The 22,421-nt window shown below is 57.3% G+C and overlaps 8 protein-coding genes across 8 annotated transcripts; 2 read left to right on the top strand and 6 right to left on the bottom strand.

Moving 5' to 3' along the window:
* Nucleotides 1-23: 23 nt before the first annotated feature.
* DBP3 (ATP-dependent RNA helicase DBP3) lies at nt 24-1,946 on the top strand (the record flags this gene model as incomplete). The annotated part of the gene is made up of 3 exons (XM_032027236.1): nt 24-1,568; nt 1,622-1,734; nt 1,790-1,946. The coding sequence occupies 3 exons, from the start codon at nt 24-26 to the stop codon at nt 1,944-1,946; spliced, it is 1,815 nt and encodes a 604-aa protein (XP_031876377.1).
* A 65-nt stretch (nt 1,947-2,011) lies between these two features.
* Nucleotides 2,012-3,739, bottom strand: RFT1 (Oligosaccharide translocation protein RFT1; the record flags this gene model as incomplete). The annotated part of the gene is made up of 2 exons (XM_032027237.1): nt 2,012-2,081; nt 2,139-3,739. The coding sequence occupies 2 exons, from the start codon at nt 3,737-3,739 to the stop codon at nt 2,012-2,014; spliced, it is 1,671 nt and encodes a 556-aa protein (XP_031876379.1).
* A 2,642-nt stretch (nt 3,740-6,381) lies between these two features.
* Nucleotides 6,382-8,894, top strand: CGGC5_v015569 (uncharacterized protein; the record flags this gene model as incomplete). The annotated part of the gene is made up of 2 exons (XM_032032084.1): nt 6,382-6,582; nt 6,861-8,894. The coding sequence occupies 2 exons, from the start codon at nt 6,382-6,384 to the stop codon at nt 8,892-8,894; spliced, it is 2,235 nt and encodes a 744-aa protein (XP_031888243.1).
* Nucleotides 8,895-9,715: 821 nt separating this feature from the next.
* Nucleotides 9,716-11,554, bottom strand: Bco1 (Beta,beta-carotene 15,15'-dioxygenase; the record flags this gene model as incomplete). Its single annotated transcript, XM_032032083.1, has 2 exons — nt 9,716-11,368; nt 11,423-11,554. 2 exons carry the CDS (start codon nt 11,552-11,554, stop codon nt 9,716-9,718), a joined length of 1,785 nt encoding a protein of 594 aa, XP_031888510.1.
* A 37-nt stretch (nt 11,555-11,591) lies between these two features.
* CGGC5_v015567 (uncharacterized protein) lies at nt 11,592-12,709 on the bottom strand (the record flags this gene model as incomplete). Its single annotated transcript, XM_066153289.1, has 5 exons — nt 11,592-11,608; nt 11,714-11,778; nt 12,161-12,196; nt 12,260-12,401; nt 12,685-12,709. 5 exons carry the CDS (start codon nt 12,707-12,709, stop codon nt 11,592-11,594), a joined length of 285 nt encoding a protein of 94 aa, XP_066007258.1.
* A 1,691-nt stretch (nt 12,710-14,400) lies between these two features.
* CGGC5_v015566 (uncharacterized protein) lies at nt 14,401-16,053 on the bottom strand (the record flags this gene model as incomplete). The annotated part of the gene is made up of 1 exon (XM_032032080.1): nt 14,401-16,053. The coding sequence occupies one exon, from the start codon at nt 16,051-16,053 to the stop codon at nt 14,401-14,403; it is 1,653 nt and encodes a 550-aa protein (XP_031888445.1).
* Nucleotides 16,054-16,486: 433 nt separating this feature from the next.
* CGGC5_v015565 (uncharacterized protein) lies at nt 16,487-16,777 on the bottom strand (the record flags this gene model as incomplete). The annotated part of the gene is made up of 1 exon (XM_032032079.1): nt 16,487-16,777. The coding sequence occupies one exon, from the start codon at nt 16,775-16,777 to the stop codon at nt 16,487-16,489; it is 291 nt and encodes a 96-aa protein (XP_031888446.1).
* Nucleotides 16,778-17,687: 910 nt separating this feature from the next.
* On the bottom strand, nt 17,688-19,347 carry ecdD-3 (Major facilitator-type transporter ecdD; the record flags this gene model as incomplete). Its single annotated transcript, XM_032032078.1, has 2 exons — nt 17,688-19,157; nt 19,222-19,347. 2 exons carry the CDS (start codon nt 19,345-19,347, stop codon nt 17,688-17,690), a joined length of 1,596 nt encoding a protein of 531 aa, XP_031888464.1.
* Nucleotides 19,348-22,421: the final 3,074 nt, after the last annotated feature.

Genomic DNA, 22,421 nt, shown 5'->3' with positions numbered 1-22,421 from the left:
CGACCGAGCCCAGAATCTCGACAATGGCCGCCACAAAGCACTCTCTCGCCGACAGCGAGGTCGAGCAGATCCCCAGCAAGAAGCAGAAGGTCAAGGACCTCCCTGCCGCTGGCGATGTTGACAGCGACGAGGCCGCCGAGTTGAAGAAGCAGAAGAAGAAGGAAAAGAAGGAGAAGAAGGAGCGCAAGAAGGAGAAGGAGGAGAAGAAAAAGAACAAGGAGAAGAAGGAGAAGCGCAGCAGGGACGAGGCTGAGGAAGCTTCCGAGGAAGCCCCCGCTGCCGATGAGGACAAGATGGACGTCGATGAGGACGACAAGGCCGAGAAGAAGAGGCAAAAGAAGGAGAAGAAGGAAAAGAAGAAGAAGGAAAAGAAGAAGAAGGAGAAGAAGGATAAGGAGGCTGATAGTGGTGCTACCAGCGCAAAGGCTGCCGAGCCTGTGGCCGCCGGAGCAGAGTACGCGCAGGCCGCTGCCCTGTCTGCTCTCCCCCAGTCCGACATTGACGCCTTCATGACCGCTGAGACCATCACCGTCACGGACCCGACAGACAAGACCAGCCACCTGCGCCCCATCCTCCAGTTCTCTTACCTCCCGCAAACTCCGCTTATCCAGAAGAACCCCTTCTCCTCATACAAGACGCCTACCCCCATCCAGGCCGCTTCCTGGCCCTTCACCCTCTCCCGCCGCGACGTCATCGGTGTCGCAGAGACTGGCTCCGGAAAGACAATGGCCTTCGCCCTGCCCCTTGTCGAGGCTATCTCTAAGGTCAAGAAGCGCGGCATCAAGGCCGTCGTCGTGTCCCCGACACGTGAGCTGGCCATGCAGACCCAGGAGCAGCTCGAGCACGTTTCGTCTCTCCTTGGCCTCAAGTGCGTGTGCATCTACGGCGGTGCCTCCAAGGATGACCAGCGCGCCCTTCTGAACCGTGGCGCCGACGTCATCGTGGCGACCCCGGGTCGTCTCAAGGACTTCATGGCCGACGGCACCATCGAGCTCAAGGACACGCGCTTCGCCGTCCTCGACGAGGCCGACCGCATGCTCGACAAGGGTTTCGAGGAGGACATCAAGGGCATCCTCGGTGCCATGCCCCCCCGTGAGGAGCGCCAGACCGTCATGTTCACGGCGACGTGGCCCGCGTCCGTCCGCAAGCTCGCCGAGTCCTTCATGGTTGACCCCATCAAGATCACCATCGGCTCCAGCGGCAAGGAGACTGCCAGCGGTGCCGTCGAGCTGCAGGCCAACACGCGCATCACCCAGCGCGTCGAGGTTGTCGACCCCAGGGCCAAGGAGCAGAGGCTGCTTCAGCTGCTCAAGCAGCACCAGCAGGGCAACAAGAAGAACGACCGCATTCTCGTCTTCTGCCTGTACAAGAAGGAAGCGACGCGCGTCGAGACTTTCCTGCAGCAGCGTGGCATCCGCGTCGGCGGCATCCACGGAGATCTGCGCCAGGAGCAGCGCACACGCAGTCTGGAGGCTTTCAAGGCGGGCACGACGCCCGTCCTGGTTGCCACTGACGTTGCCGCCCGTGGTTTGGATATTCCCGAGGTGAAGCTTGTCATCAACGTGACCGTAAGTCTTGATTCGTGCCGTCGATGCACAGCAGTTGGCTGACCACTTTCTAGTTCCCCCTGACAATCGAGGACTACGTCCACAGAATCGGACGTACCGGTCGTGCTGGCAAGACCGGCGAGGCTATCACCCTCTTCACGCAGCAGGACAAGGCGCACTCTGGATCGTAAGTTGCTGGAAGATTTGACGATACTCAAGACAATTGCTTACACATGACCTAGTTTGATCAACATTCTCAAGGGCGCCAACCAGCCCGTGCCCGAAGAACTGTTCAAGTTCGGCACGACGGTTAAGAAGAAGGCCCACGACACCTACGGCGCCTTCTTCAAGGACGTTGACATGACGAAGAAGGCCACCAAGATTGTGTTTGACGATTAAATTACCAGCCTGTCCAGGCAACTGTCTGATTTCATTTTCTTTTCTATATCTAATTGGTGTCTAAGCTAAGAAGCAGCCTTTGGTCTGCGGGCCGAGTTGTAGCACTGCATGAGAAACCGCCGTTCCGCAAAGAGGCTAGATGGATGTTAGAATACCAGAGTCAAAGAGTCAGGGAAGATGATGGCAACTTACATCAAAAGGGCGACGGGGACAGAGGCCACGCCAATGGCGACCAGGTGCTTGAACGACGTGGAGGCCCCCGAGGAAACGACGCCGGCCACCTTTCGGATGAGGTGCGGCGCAGATAAACAGACGATAGAGGTGACGGCGTTTGGCTGCAATGTAAAAAGTTCGAATGGTGTTTCAAGACCTTTAAAGTACGATTTGATGAATGCGATGCTCCAAACGATGCGACAAAGCATGTTGATGCAGTTGGCAAAGACGAGACCTGAAGCACCAAGGTCCATGACGCGCATGAAGATGAAGGCCGCGGAGCCAAAGGCTACAGAAAAGGCGCCCATCCAGACTGACTGCCTGTGCACCTGTGCTTCTGTCGCCACCGATGCCACGAATGCTTCGGCCACGCCGTTGATGGCAAGCAGAGGGATGTAGTAGCAGTATACTGCCAGCACGTCTCCAGCGCCCTCGCTGGCCCAGCGCTTGCCAGCTACGAGGGACAGCAGGGGCGGGGCAGCTACCGGGCCAATGCTCACAATGACAGCTGAGAGGAGGACGTAGAATCTGAGCAGGGTGTGGAGATGTTGGCTGGCCGTGTTTGCGGTCTCCTTGGAGGGCTTGCTGGTCTTTGTGTCTCGCGACAACAGGAGGCGGCTAAAGTAGCTGCGGCTGCTCTCTTCGATTGGCTGAAAGACGAGGCGGGCGAGCAGGCCTCCGTAATTGTTGGCCAGGGCATACACGCCTTGTGACTTGGGAGAGGAGAGGATGGAAACCAGGAAAGTGTCGCCCTGGGTGAGGACGTGCTTGACGATGCTCTGGGCCATCATGCTGGACGCCAGGCTGACGGTTGGCCGGTAGAAGTAAGAGGCGACGTATTCTTGACTGGGGCCCAGGCTCTTTGGGAGGAGGGAGAAGCCGTCTGTGCTTGATAGACGAGCGCCGGACCAGAGGAAGACGAGCAGAAGACTGGCGCCGTAGGACAGCTGTCCGGCGGCGAAGGGGAGAACGCCAAACTCGATGCCGGCTCGCGACGCCCACGCGACGGTGCCAAAGGTGACGATGCACCGCAGGAAGGTTGCGATGGACTCTGAGGTGGCGCGTGTGCCGAACTGCAGCCTGGTCTGCATGAGAACGAAGCAGGGCTCGGAGAGGAGCTCGAGCACGGCGGCGACGGCGTAGAGGCGGAGGGCGAGCAGGAAATTGGGGGTGTTGCGGGTCAGCTCATCGGCGGACGAGAGGTAGAGCCATCCAAGGCCGACGGTGACGAGACAGCCCAGCAGGACGGCGAGGTAGCCTAGATTGATGACGGCCTGGCTTTCACGGCCGACGCGGGCCTTCGGGTCGTCATCGCGCTTGCTGGAGCCGGGGCGGGTTTCCTGGCGTTGGACAGCGACACGCAGACTCTCGCGGGCGAAGAAGAGGACGGAGAGGTAGTAGACCTCCAGCTGTGTCGAGACGCCAAGGAGCTGGGCGGTCAGGAAGCGCAGGAGCAGCTGGTTGGCGATGAAGGTGACTGCGCGGGAGCCGATCTGGAGGATGATGAGGAGGGAGGCGCCGCGGACGACGGTTTTGCTGGCGTCTGCCGGTGCCGGCGGCGTCTTTTCTGAGGACGACATTGCGCACCCAGCGATGGATTGGGCCGAATCCGCGGGTATGTGGTGTCTGTGGCGTGAGGTCGGAAGGGCGGAAGAAATGATGTTGAGTGACGGGTTTGAGGCAACCGTGTTCGGACCCGGTTGACGGAGGTCAGAGGCTTGACGTCGGGATTGTCATTGAGATGATCTAAAAGTGGCTCGGCCGAGATCCACAGCGGTGTACCTCACACACTGAGAGTACCTGCCCGCCCTGTGCCCGCTGTCAGGCACCGAATTTACAGTGGATGCACACCGAGATGCAGCGGATCGGCCCACTGAATCTCGATGCGTGTTGCCGGGCCGGCTGCAACCAACCCGTCGCCGCGGGTGTCAAAGGTGAGGGGCCGCCGCCGACTGATACTACCTTCTTCTCGCCGAGCATCAGCTTCAGCGTAGTCGAATCGGCCGATGCGGCCAGGTGCTACCGTTCTAGAACTGACGGGTCCTATTGGCAGGTTTGGGGTAAAAGCCTTACCGATAGCTGAAGGCCAGTCATGTCTGAGAATAAGGTACACAACGGTGGAATCGCGACAAGATTCCTTCACATGGAAGAGTTCCTCTATGGTAGATGACGGGGGAATTCTTTTACGCGCCATTGTTTTGAGCAGTCGCGGTCGCGTGCAGTAAGCTTTTGACTCGGGAATGGGATAGAAAAACTTGGTCGCGGGGATAGCCCGATCTGAGTCAATGTGCGCCGATTCAGAACTCCTGTCAGATGGACGTGGGCTAGCGCGATGAACCTTGTAGATTGACGGCGGTCACGGCCATCGTTATCTGCAAATTTGCGTCATGGTCACCGAGTTTTCACTTGTTCGTTGAGTCGAGATGTTGTTGGTCTGGAGCGACTGCCAGGAAGTGAGGTGGCTGGTGGTGGTGTAAAGGTGAGGTGGCCGTCGCCATGCGGCCACGAGATGAGTGGCTGCCAGCTCCTGTCACAAGACACCACTGACGAACCTGAGGGAACCTAAGCTCAGGCAGGTAGTCTGTCGTCATTTTGGCAGACATGATGAGTCTCATTCGTTGGCAAATGGCTGGCTGGCCTCGTGGGGTGGCAGTTTGTGGTTTCTGTACCTACTACCCCATATGCCAGTGGTGCCTTATCTCATGTACTTTTCTCAGTGAGGTAGGTAGGTAGATACATTGAAGACAACATCTCACCTCTGAGCCAGACAGCAGTGACTTGTGAACGTGAAGCGGCAGAGCGGGCACTGGAGGTGGGGTTCGTCGACTTGTTCCTGGGGGACGTGGGCGGGATGACAACTCTGATGTGTGGTGTTCCTGGATTGGTGGAGACCTTGGGTACGTGGGTACGCCGAAAGAACGCCAAGTGGGGACCACCAGAAGACGCCATCCCAGTTTGGATCAGCGTGGGAAGGGCGAGCCTGCCTGTGCCTGCCTGTGTTTGGCTTGACGCGAACGTTTCTTTCCTTCTCTGGAGGGCGCCATGTGCGCTGCTGGGCTGGGCTGCTGCACTGCGCTGCGCCGTCCCGTCTCAGCTATTTCCAGCTTCAGGTTTTTTTTTTTTTTTTTTTTTTTTTTTTTTTTTTTTTTTTCCTTTCTTTCTTGGGTAGCTCTCCCGTCTTCCATCTCGTTTTTCTTAGGGTCGTCATTCCCATCTTCCATTCCATCCCGTCTGTCCTGACTGACTCCTGCGAGGCCCCTGCGCGCCTTTGCCCTCCACTGTCTCAATTTCTCAATCTCACCATCGCATCCTCTGTTCCTGTTCCTGTCGGGTTCCTGACCGGGACCCCTTCCACCTCCCTCCACCCTCCCGTCGTCTGCTGGGTCGGACGAACACCTGCTCGATACCTCACTGCCGCCTTTGTATCTTGTTTCTTCAGCATCATTACCTCGCCTACGAATACGGATACATTCCTACGACAATACCTACAACACACTGCTACCTGGCAGACACCCTGCTTCGTTATCGGATCCGACCTCGCAGCCTTTGCCGTTGAAATCTTTTTCTTTTCTCGCGCTGCCTCTCTCTTATTTGATGAGACTCATTTCGGCTCGGACCACATGCTCTCAAAAGAAACTGCAGTCGACCCCCGCCGGCCTGGGTCATCCCCTGTCCATACCGCGCCTAGCAGACCATCGAGAGCCACACTGCTCCAGTAAAGGCACAATCGCCCGCCAAAGACACAACCGCACATAGAGGGCCTCCCAGTCACTCCCAGTCACGCCCACTTCGCGATAACACGCACAACGGCGGATCCTCCTACTCATCACGCCTTGGCACTCGCATTGGGTGCTCACCGCGCCGCCTCGTCTCTTCTCTCCCAATCGCGTCGACCCCCAATACAAGTACGCCCAAGCTACGGAGACTGTACACCTACACGCACACGCACACACACAACAACCACAATTCGACATAAAATCATTCCTCCCTCTCTCGCGCACAATCCCGCCGGGTCTCACTCTCATCACCGACTCATCTCGTCGACCCCAGCCCGAGTCGCTACGGCTGCGGTACCGAAAACCCTCGTTTATTCAACCCCCACCTGCTCGTGATCCCCATCGGCAGCACCCCGTCCACGGTTCAAAGTGCCCGCGTCCGTGCTGCCCTCGTCTCAGCTCAGCATGCTGCCCGCCGTAGAGACGTCTTCTCTGCCGCGATAACAATGGCAGAGTCCACCGATGACGCCCCATCTCGCGACGCCGACGCCATGGCAGACTTCGTCCCAACTTCCACGGCTCGCCCCGACGATGGCCCAAAGCTTCGCTGCTGCTGCGGCCGCAACGATTGCGCCTTTCTCAAACACAGCTGCACCCTCCTAGAAACCGTCGAAAAAGATGTCCATACCGCCGCTAAGCTGGGCAAGGTGCGTTGTCTCTGCCCTATTCCCTCACCCTTCTTTTTTTCTCCCCCGCCCAACTCAAAGTCAAGAACATTCCAGCCTCTGCTCCAGCTCTGTTCGTCCCGTGTCCTATCTCGATGCATTCCAAGACCTCATTTCCTGTGATTCATATCAAGAAGATGGGGCCCTGTGCTCGTTTCAGTCCGCAAACTTTGCTCTCCAGCTCCACGCTTGACATCGCCAATTGCATTTTTTCGGAACCACCGCTCATGTCGACAATGTCGCTGACCTTTTCACTCCAGGCCCTGCTTGCCCGCCACGAGGCATACATGGCCGATGCGGAACGAGACCGCCTGTCATTAACAAGCCGAATCGAACAGTTGGAGAACGATAAGCTGGAGCTTCAGGCCGAGAACACGAGGACCGTCGAGGAGAATCGAACCTTGCTCGACCAGCTCGAGATGCTGAACAATACCGTCCAAGATTCCGACATCCGGATCCAGACCCTGGAGGCCACCCTGCTATCTTCCCACCAGGCCGTCCGTCGCCTTGAGGGCGCAGCAGCCCGGGCTGCTGAGATGGAACGGCATATCGCCCTCCTCGAGCAGGAGCAGCTGCGCTTGCAGAACACCCTCATCACCTCCGAATCTGAAGCCCGCTCTGCCATGCAGCGATGGAGGAAAGCCGAGAGGGGAATCTCCGATCTTCAAGAGCAGCTGGAGCGCATGGAACAGGAAGCCAAGGAGGAAAGAGAACGCCACACGGAGGTTCTGGGCCGCATGGAGCGTCAACGAGAGATGGAAAAGGAGCTGAATGCCGCCGCTGGACGTCTTAAGGGAGCCGCCGCAGCCAAGTCACTCAACACCGGGAAAGGCGGCACAAATGTGGTGTCACATTTCGTGCGCGATCTGCTTCAGGATAACGCAAACCTGCAGTTGGGCATGGCGGAACTGCGGGAAATGCTGGTCAACTCCAACGACGAAATCCAGGCTTTGCGGGACCAGTTGATGTGCCACCAGCCTGTTCACGAGGACGACACAAGCGCCGTGTCTACTTTGCGTGCAGAGCTTCCCCTGGAACCCGCCGAGGTGACCCAAAATATCTCCCAGGAGTTGCATATTCATCACCACTACCATGTGGCCGAAAAGAACAAGTCGAAGAAGAAGCGTCACAGCTTGAACCCAGGACTCTTTTCGCCTACGAGCGTTTCAAGATCCTCTACGCCTCCTCCGGCGTGGCGCCCTCCACCCTCAACACCGGCCATGGCCTCCCACTCTCACAAGGCCTCCACCTCGACAGTCTCCATGGGACCATCTAACAGATGGTCCGTTTTCTCGGAACAACCGTCAGAGTTCGCACCTTCGTCCGTCCCAAGCTCCCCGCAGTCAAATCCGCGACTGTCCATGTTTGACAGGCCAATCCTGGATATGGATATCCCCACGTCTCCAACCACAAGTCTGGATCCGACTTCACCAACATGGAAGTCATCTCACAACAAGCGCCCATCGGAAGCGTCCATGCGAAGCTTCTCCGTGCCTAGTAGGCTTTTAAGCGTGGCATCCCCCGCTGCACCTGCGGCACCAGCGCTTCACGTCACGCAGCACATATCGACAACGATTGAGGAGGAAAGAGAAGAGAACGGCACAGAGGAGCTTCCGGATCTCACTTCAGCCAGTGAAGAGGTCACGGAGACTGACACGGAGACGATGGAGACGGAGACGGAAAGGTCGTTCTCGAAATACGAGGAGCTACCCCGGCAGCGTCTGCATCGTGCAGTCTCTCATGAGTCGATCATGTCTCTATCTGGAGGACTTGACATTCACACGCTGAAGGTACGACCGAGTCAAATGACCCTGCGGCCTTTAGGCGGGGCAGATGCCGTCTTCACTGGCGTTACCGCACGGTCTACCATCTCTCGCGGAAGCGACAAACGAAGTGACGTTATGTTGCGCGACAGCCTCGCAGGGTTGCCCATGCCGAGAATGGTGTCAACGCCCGTACGTGGCACATCGCCATCTAGCCCCGGATCGCAGCACTCTCAGTACTCGAGCGGTCTTGGGAGATGGGTCAGCTGGCGGCCGTGGAGCGGCGGAGGTTCCGTTCCCCCACGGGCAACCACTCCAACAACCACCCCGCCTACGCCTACGCCGCCTAAACGGAGTGGCAAGGAGAAAGAAAAAGAGAGAGACCTTCGCCGTGCACCAGGCATCAACCAGCCCGGGGCGATACCTGGGTTTCAGGAGTACTTGGCGGCTCACCAGCGCCGCGGGCCCCCAAGCAAGGTGTCTCCTGATCTTGTTGATATCGACGCGCTGCGAGAAGGACTCGAAGAGTGATTGGCGAGTCTTGGATTGCCTGCATGAGGCATTTTGGTCCCTTTGTTTTGCATTCGGCGTTACTGGACATATTCAAGGATAGGAGCTGGAGATACCCTACTGCTTAGACGAGTTTGCATTCATTTCGCCCCTAGTCTACACATTTCCTTTGTCACCCCCGCCCGTATCATATCCTATCTATTCAGGGCATCAAGATGGATGAATCCAACAGAAGAACCATGAGCATATACTTACAGATAGCAACCCGCATTGAAGCACGATGCATACTCTAAATATAATTCTAGTCACATCCTAAAGCCTTTGATTTGTTCGCGACTGATGTCTGGCGAGAATGAAAGAGGGGAATAAGGAGGCTGTGAAGACAAGTGTGTCGTCAGTGATAGGGACATTGAAGGGGTAAGCCCACACTCAGCTAGATGCCAGCCTCCCTTATAACAAGAACAAGGTAGCCGGGCAGAGGTCCAGACTGGAGATAACTCGGGTTTGGGTTGAGTTTTGGCCAATGCCAGATCTGCCACCGTGAAGGAGTAAAGTGACTCCAGTCCGTTTCGGTGAGCGTTGCCCATACACTGCCACTCAAGAACCATTCTCGAATTCGGACGATAGTAGTTTCAACGGACGTCTTTCATTAATCGCTGTCTCCTAGAAAATTAGGGGTCGTGGGAGAAAGCCTCTCGTCATACCCAATATCCTCATCATGAAGACGGTCTATTATTCATCATCATCAAGGTATCATGACATAAAAAGACATCATCGTCGTTAAAGGCCCAACACCATAACTGATCCAAATCACATGCCCAAACGTCGATTTCCATCCACATTCAGTTCATACCCGAGGTCGAAGGCGCATGGATGCCATGGAAGCCCAGGCCCACGGCAAAGTCGCACTCGGCCCGGCCGAGCTCCGTCATCGTCGTGGCGTCCAGGCAGAGGAGGTAGCTCGTTTGCGTCGTGCCGTCCAACACGACGCTGAGGATGACGCCGTCGTCCTCAGCCGACGCCTCGCCGTTGCTCGAAGACCGAGGCACGAAGATGGGCTCGCCGGGCGTGTGGGCGTGCGGGCACTCCCACATGAGCGCCTCACGCGTGTCGGCGTCCGTCTTGACGATGGTGTCGAGGAGGGTGCTGAGGCCGCGGTCCGAGAGGCTGTAGACGTAGCGGTGGCGGCGGGTGAGGTAGGCCGGGCTAATCGTCGGCAGCTCGCCGGCGTGCGGGGCGGGGATGGACAGAACCAGCTCGGGCTCCGTGGGTGGTGCTGCCGTCTTGGTAAGGGTGTCGTTTGGTATCCTGAACCTGTACCGCCGGAGACTCGCGTATCCGTTCTGCATCCGATCGCCTGCCGTCCAGAACTTGTTGGCGGCGTCGTTCCTGTTGAGCAGGACATCGTAGTACAGGTTCTGGAGGATGTTGAGGTTCTGGTAGTAGGCCGCTTCGCAAAACACATCGACCCCTGATCCGTCATCTGCCGCTTCCTCAAATGCATTGGTGGAGTGGAAGAAGAAACCGGCCGGGGTCTCGAAGGTGGCGACAACGCCCTTGTTGTGGAGGCGGTCGACAAAGTACCACCGGCACCGCTTGCTGGCGTCGAATGGCTCGATGGAGTCGAGGATGTTGCGCTCCCAAGGAACTTTGAGGCCGTTGTAGCCGAGATGCGTCACGGGGATGCAGAGCACGACGAAGCTCTTGGAGAGGAAGAAGCTGTGGATGTAGGCGGGCTTCCCCTCGGCCTCGGAGATTGATGCTAGGATCTCTGTCTTGCCGGTCGCGGCGCTGACACGGAAGATGCGGTACGTGGCCAGCCTGCCGAAGGCAAGGTTGAAGTTGAACATGTCGCCCGTCTCAGGGTCTCGCTGGGCGTGAGCGCACGACATGGGGCCCGTCAGGTCCGGGTGAAGCTTGGTTTGCCGCGCGGTGCCCACAGGCTCTAGGGTTTCTGCGTTAATCTCGAGGAGGGGGTTCGCGTCGGTGGAAAGCCAGATACTGCGGACGCCGTTGCGGTGCCCCGGGCCGGCGGGACCCTGATCGGTGGCTCCAGGGGTGGTGGGGGTCAAGCCGGGGACGTTTGCGTTGACGGCGACGCAGATGTTGGGCGCGGTGCCCCGGGAAAAGACACTCATGATCTTGCCAAACATGCCCACACATGGGTCGCGCCGCTGGCCAAAGGTGAAGCGATTCTGAGGGCCCAACGCCTGGATATCTTGGACCAGCTGGTCGCACTGCCGTCTCGAGGAGTACATCACGCGAGTCGGGCTGCTGCCCTGCCGGCTGTCGTCGTCTTCTCGGGGAACGATGTCGAACTTGTGCGTGTGCGCGAGGCCGTCGAACCAGTGGGAGATGTAGTACGTCCCCTTGGGCGTGTCCTCGATCTTGCAGCTACCTGGTCCCGTGCGGTAGAGGGCGCCGGCTGCCCATGCGGGAATCTCGCCTTGGATACTGAGCTCGATAGGGCCGCGCTCTTCGGTCAACCCGTCAAACTGGGTTCGGTCAGACAGAGACATATAGGGTCAGGGGTTGCGAGCTGTTCTTACACCGGCTTCGTTGGGCCATTCATCGTACGCGCCTCTGATCCGGTTGTCGCGGAACGCTTGGAGATCCGTTTCCTCGTCCTTGGCGGTGCGACGTGATGTTATCGCCGACAGTCTGGTAAAGGTCGCGGCCATTTTGGGGTTGGTTTTCTGAGATGAGGTGTCTTGTGGCTCAGAGAAAGTCGAGTCCTGGAGATTGTTTTGTGAGCGAGGTGTCGATGAGGGCAAATTGAAATGTTCACATGTAAAAATCGACTAGGGTTCTTTGGTTAGTAAGGAAATCAGTCGCCTTACTCTGACAAGACTTGAGCGGGGTGAACGGATCCTCATTTGGACTGAGCTCAGGGCGATGTTCTAGGCTTAGGGTATTGATGTAAGCTGAGTGTGGTGGGATGTGTGGTGAGAAAAGGTTCTCCAGGTGAAGTTAATCGTCGTGTGAGATGATGTGAGTGAGGTGTGGGGTGAGCGTGGTGAAGAGGTCACTGCGTGCAGCAAACGAAACACATGTAAAAGCAACCAGCGTCAACGAAGGGGGGAAAAGAAACAAGTGGTAGTCGATCGAAAACCACTAGCGGCTTGGGTCCCAAGATTTTAGAAGTGACGGTGTTGACGCGAATCCGAGAGCTTGGTCGAGGCTTGGAATGGAAGGGGAAGGGAAGGATGTGGAAGATGGGATCCTTAAGTACAAGCGCACAAAGGATTGTTGGACTTTTTGTTCGTTGTGACGACGGATGCGCTTACCAGAAAACGGTATTGCTAGACCTAAGCGAGTCGCAGCTGATGGGAGAGAGAGTGTCTGAGTGTGTGTTTGTGTGTGTCTAGGAGAGCCATGCAACTAACACGCTAGCCGGGAGCGAGTGCGAGAAGTTATCGTCGCAGGAGACGAGAGCGCGCCGAGGCGCAATCGATATCTGTGGGGTGAAGGTGGATGGATATCCTACACCGTCGGAATACGGACGTAGCAGCAGGTTCGGCTCAGTCGCTTTGATCGATGTGACCGGGGACGTGGAGGGTGGGAGGCAGATGGATGGGCGGCTGGATTGGTGGTGGGCCGGGGGAAAACCGAGAAGCAGTTTGACCCGAACTACCGGTCGGATGGGCGAGCAGGTGGTGGTGAGTGTGAGACGAGGAAACCAAGAATCTCAGATCCGATCAAACGAAACGACCGGGAAAAAGCAAGGTGGTGGTGGATGTGCGCCGTTTTTCGATGCGTCCGGGATGGTACGGCCGTAGCTACGGACGAGAAAGATGCCAAGTCCGTGTACCGCGGAGACGAGAAGCGTCTACCATGCGGGTCTATTGCCGAATCAGGACAGCTTCTGGACGAGGCCACGGTCGATGCTGCAAGCCATCAGAATGAGAAGCGGTTCAAGTGATTGGGTGTGCGTGTGATTTGGCGGGTGGTGGGTGTACAAGAGTGCGTGTGAGGATGTGTGTGATGGTGGTACAAGCGGCGGGAGTGGTGATGGCGCTATTGCGGGCGCGAGACGATAAATGTCTAACAAATGGACATTTATTCGGTTGGGTAAAGTAGAAGGAATGGCATGTGTCAGTTAGGATGGGGGCCAGCGTCGTTGGACGTCAAACCGTCATCATAAGAGCGGGCGGTTCAAACGGGATGCGGTGACGGTGACGGCGCCGAGGGTTCCGCCGCAAGCCATGGACTCGTCATCGACGTGCCCATGAGAAACATGCGATGAACCATTGGGAGCAAGGTCATCCAACTGCCAAGGAACAGACGAAAGATTATTTTGACTGGTAAGCCGTGTCAAACGAGGCATCCTTCAACTTCACATCACCGGGTACGGTCGATGCAACGTTGGGAGCTGCCGCACTCGCATCCGGAGCATGTCAGATGAGTTTGTTCCTTCCTTTTTACCCAGTAAGTATCTATGAAGAAGGTGAATGTCCGTTTGCTGCTGCTTCGTGGATGCAATGCAATGGAATCGTTCCATCTTTAAGCGAGCGAACGAATCCACTCAGTCGGGTCGAGCGTCTCCACTACGAGCCCCGCACTTGCATCCCTGCGGGCACAAACGAACCAATGGCGGACAGGTTCGATCATCCGGCCAATCCCAGAGCTCGGCAGCCGAAGCCAAGACGCGCTTGGGGGCAAGGGGGATCCACATGGGAGAAGCTCTGGCCACCGCCTCAGTTCAGCTCAGTGGCACAGTGGGTGTTCACAGTGTTCTTTCTGACTTGAGGAAGGAGGCACTTTCTGCACCGGATGTTCTTCCTCTGGCTTGGTATTGAGCGCCACCACATACCCGGACGGCCATGACCGAATCACAACCTAATGCTTCCGCCATATCACCATGCTCACCATGCTTGTCTTTCCAGCGTTGCAGCCGGAGATCTAAGAGATGCATTATCGTCCAGGGGCTGAGACCATGCATATCCTACCTTTCGGCAACCTGCTTGGATTCCGCATCTTCACTTCAACCGCCCAAGCGAGGAGAGTCTTCTCGCCAACCTCTCCCGTCAAGGACAAATCACCAACATCACCAACGTCCTCGCGGTCTCGCCGAGGGCAGTGGTCGCACAGGAAGGCAGGCACCAAACACAGTCATCAAAATCATGCTCGGACGACTTGTTGATTCCTTTCGTGGCCTCCATACGGCCGACAAGCCTTTCCGAATCACCAGGCCCTTCGGCTTGCTGCAGACGCAGATTCAAACCTTCGCTCTGGCGTCAATCACCCCCTGTCGATATGGCTTTCCCGACGCGGCTCGCTTCCGCACTGCGCCGCCTCACCAACCTTGTGGCCGTCAATGTCTCCGACCTTGTGCTCCCTATCCGAGTCGACACCTCTCGAGGCGCGACATTGATCCCGTCGCCGACGCAAGGGGCTTACGAATACGCCCGCTACAGAAGCGACACACGTGTGCAGGACATGACATTTCCAGAAAGATGATGTTTGGGAATATCTAAACTAACAGCCTGCAAACGCCAAACCAAACCAAGCCAAACACAGCAAACACTCATTGCCGGCGGACGAGCGACAATAGAGAGGTAGGCAGGCCCCATGCCGCCCCGCGCGTCATCAACGGTCCCAAAAACCCCTCCATCATCCGGATCACTCCGTCCGGAGGCTCTGCCCGGCACATCGGACACGTCGGTCTCAAGTCCGGATCGTTCGCCTCCGTCACCCACGTCCGGAACAAGCAGCTCCTTCCAAAGATGTGCCCGCAATGTTTGATCCGGACAGGCTGCTCTCCGCGGTCCAACACGGTCCATCCCGCCGTGCTCGCACCAAAGATCCGTAGTTGCACGTTGGGGTCGTCGTCCCACTTGAGCCGCCGAATCTGGTTCGAGATGTTGGACAGGTTGGACAAGTTGCTCTCCTGGGCACTGAGTCGCCGTCTCGGCCGGAGACGGGGTCGCTCAGCTGCCGTTGGACTGGACACCGCCGGCGGGACTTCCTTCTCCGAGCGGCGCTCCCAGTAATCCGCATAGCAAATCACGCACTCCTCTGGGACGCCGTTGTTCCTAACGAGGGCCTGGAGCTCGGCGTCCGTCACGTCCTCGACGGACTGCTGAAAAACGAGACGCTTCGCCGTGTAGTTCCGTATCTCCCGTGCCCACACCTCGCGCTTCCCTGTGAAAAACGCCATCGCCTCCCAGATGAGCTCCTCAAACCCGGTGCCGGTTCCGTACCCGGCTACATTCGCGTCGCTAGGCGGAAACGACACTGCGTTGGCCAGCTTCTCGAGCGCAACGACACCCGACGACCGACGCCACTGCGGCGTCTGGATGATGCGCGCGAGCTTTTCCACGACAATACAAAACCGCGCCATGGAGAAGCCGTTGTCATATACCGCAATCTGGCACATGAATTGGACGAGGCCCTTGCGCCGGTATGCCTTGGATTCCATCAGCGTGTGTGCGTCGGTCCACTTCGCCCCGTTCGCCGCCGCGCTCTCGAGTAGTTCGTCGTTGACGGTCTTGAACGCCTTGCCGACGATCTCGTCAATCGTCGCCTGTCTCCGCATAACAGCCTCCGTAGAGAAGAAGGGCTGTCGGGCGATGCCGTCAGTGAAGTAGACATTGCTGCCCGTACACTCCGCGGCAAGGTTCCGGTGAATCTCGGCAAAGATCTGCCGCGCGAACTCGCTCTGTACCTGCGCGTTCGCCTCGAAGCGCGCGGCCGCCTGGTCGGTAAAGTGCCTCCGGGCGGCAGCGGCGGGGTTGTACAAGTACGCGAGCGGCCCGGCGGCCTCGCAGTGACACCGGGAGGGCCGATGGGCGTTTTCCTTGCAGCGGCGCTCGAGGAAAAAGGTTGGATAGAGCTCGGTAATGCGCTTGATGGAGGACATGTCGCTCTGGCTGAAGTGGCGGGCCCAGTCCCAGGCGAAGACGGCGTTGGCGAGGCCTTCGATGTAGTTGTTGGCCCAGACGTTGTCCATGGCCATGTCGCGATCCCAGGCGTCCCTCTGGGGCCTCTGGCTGGGGACCTCGGGAGGCTCGCCGGAGCAGCCGGGGCACATCTGGGTGTACTCGCTGGTGCGGTACTCCCAGTGGGCGTCGGGACAGGGGAAGTGGTTGGAGCAGAGGATGTTGCTCTTGATGGAGTGGCGCTTGGGGACGCCGTCCCTCGAGGGGCACTCGAAGAATTGGACGTGGCGGATACACATGGTCGAGACGGGTAGTTTACAGAGGTCTTTGGACGCGGAAACAATCGGGCAACAGTGCCATCGCGAGGAGTCTTATGTCTTAAACACGTAGGCTTCTTTGTTTTTGGGCCAAGGAGAAGCAGGAAACCTGAATGGTTTCTATATTTGTATGCACTTCAATGTTGGGCGGTCAGTCTCATTATTCTGGAAATGAGCATTCATTGCAGCTTTCAATGAAAGCTTTGTCTAGACGTCGAATTAAACAATAGGCCCATCATCCCTTGCCGCTGCTCGACCGGAGCCGGCGCAGACGCCAACCCGAGAACAAAGAAGCCGTTGCGGATGAGGCTTTTGCGCCACTCTTTCTTGACTTGGAGCAAGTGGGATGCTTCTCGCCCAGACATGTTTGTTCACCAGATCCTTCATCCCTAGCGGGCTGTCTGCATCTGGTCACTCAAGAAGATGTCTCGTTATCCTTCAGTTTGTCGATGGTATCCCACGACTCGACCGAGGCCCGGGGCCCTGAAGACCCCTGAGTGCTTGCGCCGTGTTGGGCTGGCGATCTGCTCTTCGTCTTTGTGTACGCCGTGGGCAGAGGGTACCGAGACGTCGTCGACGGCATGGCGGGGTAAGATTCGGGCATGGTGAAGAACGACTTGACGGCGCTCGAGACGGAAGAGGACGACGGCTTCTGGTCCTTGGGCGGGACGTGGTAGGTATTGGGGATCGGGTGACGGGAGGCCATTGTGTCTCTGAGTGCGATGAATGAATGCAGTACAATATAGTCTGAAGGGTCTGGTATAAGATCTTTTGGATTCATATGCCACTGACCAAGGGTGGTTTGGTCGCCTTATATAGACCTTTCAAGCCCGGTTGATCGATCGCCGAACCTTGATACCGCGACTCATCGGCGCGAGACCCCGAAGACTGACGCCTTTTGAGAAACGTATTCCGTATCTTGTGACACGAATTACCCAATCTTCGCCCGTCGCTCGACCACAAGCCCCAGGGAGAACACAGACGGGCGCTGCGGCATGCACGATAAGGCCCGCCGGCTCGTCGCGTGGGTGCATAGCCGCTGGCAACTCCCGGCAAAAGCGCGGACGCATGTGCGAGTGTCATCCGGCGATAAGCCGATGTTTCGACGTCTTTGGAGGTGAGAGTGGGATGTGAGTTCGGCCGTGCTGACCGGGGTTGTGGAGGCGGGAGTCCCGAGTGGACGACGGGAGACGCAGCCGGTGTGGCAGAACTTCGCATCATTGTCGGGCGGCGAATGGGAAGGGCCATCCACTGCCGGGCCGGGAGACGCAACACGAGCTAGTAAACTTTGGGAAGCCCCTTCAGTCAGCGTGTTGCTTGGGAATGGCCGGCTTTATCGGACAAGGGCTAGAGTCTTTCGGACATTTGATACACCTAGGAAGATAAACCAACTGCACTCATCAAATACATCTACTCATGTATTGATCTCAACACCATCGCCCCATCGTCGATCACAGCAGCAGTACAGCACCTCAGGTTGATTCAGTAAATCTTGAATAATATTGGCAGAAAAATCTTTGGTATCTCGAAATGGTACATGCATTAACACATCTCTTCATATCCCCCCGGGGATCCAATTACAAACGCCCTTCATGCAGATGATTCGACGCCACATCTTAAGCGCCGACGGTCTTCTCGTGGTGAGTGATGTCACCATCGCTGTTGGGAACAGCCTTGTTGCCCTCAGCGCCACTGCGCTCGAGGAAGGTGGTGGACGGGCGCCAGCCAACAGACTTGCTGGCAACGCTGACCTCGTTGTAGAGCTCCTCGACCTCCTCGAGAGAGAGACCCTTGGTCTCGTAGATGAAGAAGTAGACGAAGGCGATGCAGAGGAAGCAGGCGGCGAACCAGACAAAGAAGATCTTGGACTGGAGGTTGGCATAGCCGTCGCCGTAGTTGACAAGGTAGGGGGTGGAGTAGGCAATAGCCCAGTTGAGGAGCCAGTTGGTGGCAGTGGAGAGCGAGAGGGACTTGGCACGGGTCTTGAGGCCGAAGATCTCGCCGTTGACGACCCAGGCAAGGGGACCCCAGGTAGAGGCGAAGAAGAAGATGTAGATGCACACGAATGCAATGGCGGCCTTCTGGGCGGGGAGGTTGAGGACGATGATGTTGCCGGCGTCGTCCTGGCTGGTAGTCAAAGTTCCGAGCATGGCAACAAGGAACTGCGAGATACACATGCCGATGGCGCCCCACAGGAGAAGAGGACGGCGACCCCAGCGGTCAACAGCGTACATGCCAGGAATGGTGGAAGCGACGTTGATGGAGGAGGTGATCATGCCGATGACGAAACCGTTGGAGAATCCAGAGTTCTGGAAGTATTGAGTGCCGTAGTAGAAGATGAAGTTGATACCCGTGAGCTGCTGGAGGGCCTGGAGGGCCATGCCGGTGAACTGACGCTTCAGGACAGGGGGCTTGAAGCAGTCAAGGTAGCTGGCAGAGCCGACGCTGCTCTCAAAGTCGTGGTTGGCCTTGATCTCGGCAAGCTCGTCGGCGATGGCCGGATCGGTCTCAGGGAGGCGGCGAAGTCTGGACAGGGCGTTGGCGGCGCGCTCCATGCGGCCCTTTCTGATAAGGAAGCGGGGGGTCTCGGGAAGCACCAGCATGCCGGCGAAGAGGATGATGGACCAGGCGAACTGAACAGCGATGGGGATGCGGTAAGAACCAGTGTCCTGGCGAAGGTGGGTGGCATTGTTCACGATGGCAGCCAACAGCAGACCGATTGTGATGGCCCACTGGTAAGCACCGACAATGGCACCACGAATCCACTTGGGAGCAGTCTCGGACTGGTAGAGAGGAACCAAAGCAGAGATCAGACCGACACCGAAACCGGCGAAGAAACGACCGGCAAGGAAGACGGGGATGTCAACGGCAATGGTCTGGAGGACAACACCAAGGTTGAAAACCCAGGTGGAGGCAGCAAGACCCATGCGACGTCCAATGGTATCGGCGAGGAAGGGAGAAGCGAGAGCGCCGAAGAAGGTGCCGGCAGAGAGGATGGAGACGATGGCGGACTCTTGGTCGGGAGAAACATCGAGGTTGCCCTTGGTGTTAACGTAACCGGTGCTGAACAGACGTTGCCAGTAAGACTAAAGAAGCAGATGGTCAGTTTGAGCCGTTCGCATGTGTCGGGGCCAGCAGAGGAATACACACCATCTCAAGGATGCCGTTGATAGTACCGGTGTCATATCCGAACAACAGACCACCGAAGGCGACGAAGAAGCCGATGAGAATGGCGGGCCAGGCCTTGCCCGGCTCGCCAGCTGGCTTGATACCCATGATGGGCTAGGTTGTTGATGAAGCTGGAGGTTTGAGGTCGGAGGAGGGAGAAGGAGTGTGAGACGTCCAGAAAGCGAGACTGGATCGAAGGGACGTTGGGCAGCTGAAGGCTTGAACACGAAGACGAGGCAGAAGGGGGAGCGTCTGGGGAAGAGATGGGAGGAAACGTCGATATATAAAGTTCCCCAGAGTGTGTGGCACAACGCGGAGCTCCCACACTCTGGTTCCCCAACCTTGCGGTACGAATACCTTACAGGCTTACCTAGACGGCGCAACAGTCGCAGGTGTCACGTAGCGTGCAGGGCCACCATGATGGCCGGCCGATGGATAGGTAGGGACGCGGTGGTGGTTCATGGGCGTGTTCCATGGTCCATGGTCCATGGTTCATGGTTCATGGATCATGGATGGCAGGACTGCGCGACGGTGCGTGGAGTTGAGGCAAATGATGTGGGGAGCGGATGGGAAAGACCATACGATGGGTAGGGCCGATGGACGATCACGAGGAGGAAGGAGATGCAGCGAGGTACTCACGAGAAGCAGGCGCGGTACTTGGGGCGGCGCACAGAGGTTGCAGACGCGGCAGGTACTGCGTCGAGGCCCTTCCAGACACGGCGGGTTGCCCGAGTCGTGGAACACTCCACGAGTGTCCCTCCTTCTGCTGCGGGTTGGTTCCCATGGGTGCCCCTCCTCCCCCGACAAGAAACCCCATCCGGGGCAGGGACCAGGGGGTGACCGCTCCTAGCTCTATTCGTGGTCGTGCCTACCCAAGGAAAAAAAGAAAGAAAGAGGGTGTGCAGGATGAGGGGGAGGAGGAAGAAGAGTCTGGGGTAGGGTAGGTGCTCTGCCGGGTGTGTACCTACCTACCTTACCTAGGCCAGATAGGTACTTGCTGTCGCGCAAAACGAGGTGTCACCTTCTAGGTCTACCTGAATAGCACTGAGAGGTATCTCCCCTTCTTCTTCTTCTTGAGGTGAAGTAAGAAGTGACGCGCACCGGCGGCAGGTGGCGTCTAAGGCCGCGGAGAGTCGAGGTGAGCTGCAGACGGTGCCAAGCCGCCATGGGCATGGCACATGAGCCAGATTGCCCAGCGTGGTGATCTCAACTTGGCACTGATCAGCACATAGGACCAAGACCATAGGCGATGCTTATTCTGTCATCTCGCCGGCATCCGTCTAAAAATTCTCATTCGTGATGACGATGCACAATTAACGGCCGGAATTGAATGGCCGGGATGCCTACGTGAAACTTCAGTTGGCAGTCAATACTCTACGGTGGACGCAGAGGGGCCCAGCAGGTGATGCAAAACTTTTTTTTGGGGGTCGTCTACCCCGAACCCCACGACTCAGTTTCCCAGCTCAATGGCAAGGTTTTCTGGAGAATGGGGGGAGAATATGGAGAGGACGTGGGAACTGGGGAATTTGAAGAATCGAAACTGCATGGGGAAAGCAAGGAACACAAGCAGGAAAAACAACAACTGTCAACGGTACATCTGTGATTGTACACTACTGCGTAGTAAGGTAGTGTACAGAGAGGCCGTCGCAAAGGTGGGGTCGGCCCACGCACGGCATGGCCGCCAACGCCAACCTTGAATTGAATGAATGATGGATGATCTGACTGACTGGATCCATTGCTGCCAGCTTCAACAACAAGCAACGCTAAAACAATGCCATTCAGTGCCAGCACGCCGTTGAGAACACCACCATCTGACACCCCCAAACCCCGTCTCATCGACCAGTCAAAGGTAGACGCCGTCTCTTTCCTTCCACTTACAGCCAAGGCAAGATGTACTTGGGCACAATGTCTCTTCCTTCCCAACTTTCGTCCACCCCTCGTGAGTCGTGGCACGTAAGGAAGCCGCTTCTTTCCTCGTCGCCTCCTCCTGAACCAGTCATTTCAAGACAAATGACAAACAAAAAAAAACGAACAAGAGAAGAGTGCACAATTTTCAAAGTCGACACCTTCATGTTCCCGCTCCGCTGACATGGTCCTGGCAACCAACGCCTGGCCTCGGCTCTGCCCCCAGCCCAGGCATCCCCCCAGCTTGCAGCCGCCCGGTTGCTTGTCTCGAAAGATTTGAAGTGGACGCTGTTCGGCCCGTTTCCACGTCGCTGGCCCTCTTTCCCCATCACGTCGCCGCCTCTTATTCGCTCCTGCAGCCCAGCTCGCTTCCAACGCTAATTATTTCGCATCTATTTTTCTCTCCGCTGCTTCGATCAAGATTCTCTATCATCGTGAGCCTCAAACCAACCAACCTATCCTCCGATTCCGCCCGGCCATGCTCTCGCTGAAATTCTCACAAGGCCGCCGCGCCCTACGAGCGCCATCACCACCAACACCACCAACACCAAACCTCATCGAATGCACCCCATCAGCCAAACTCTAAAACGTCAGCGGCTTCGGTCAAAACGGCCTATCGACCTCTCTGGCTCGCGTCCCTCACACCACCATGGCCCCCGGGTTGCGCCCACCGGTGCCCGCCGCTACCACACCTCCGACCGGCCTTCATGGTGTGCAGTAGCCGCCGTGCTTCGGACTCTCCAGCGCACTAGGCACTTCAACAAACCGCATCACCTGCCTGCCCCCATTGCCCATCAACGGTGCCAACTACCGCCAACACTACTACTGAAGTGCTGTTGATCTCCTACGGGAAAGATCTCATCCATGATCCTGCAACTTGAAAGACGCGAAAAGAAGACAGAGCCGTCCGCACCCTGGACCCTGACTCTCATCCCAGTCTCCTGCGTCTCCATTTCCGGTCCGAATCTTTGCAGCAGTGCAGATCCGCCCCCTGCCCGACTGGATCCATCGTCTTGTCTTTTCTGCTGCTCGCCCACACTCCCGCTCACTTATTCGGCCTTTCCTCGATGCCTTTTCCCCAAGGAGCCCCATCTGCCACTCGCCAAGCTGCTGGCATCATCCCGCCGCTACTCTGTTGAGCCGCACGCGGCTTTTTACACAGACGCGCTTCCATGGTTTCCAGCATAAACGTGATGGATTTTGTTCTATTAGACAAGAAAATTTGTTTCTTCAAGCAGAAAGCTCAACCCCATCCCCAACAAACACTCGTCCGATGA

The sequence above is a fragment of the Colletotrichum fructicola genome (genome assembly GCF_000319635.2).
Source record: "Colletotrichum fructicola Nara gc5 chromosome Unknown KSG_Nara_v1_contig10, whole genome shotgun sequence".
In the NCBI taxonomy this organism is placed as follows: domain Eukaryota; kingdom Fungi; phylum Ascomycota; class Sordariomycetes; order Glomerellales; family Glomerellaceae; genus Colletotrichum; species Colletotrichum fructicola.
Note: the sequence above shows the minus strand (reverse complement) of the source record. Positions and strands in the feature narration are given on the sequence as shown.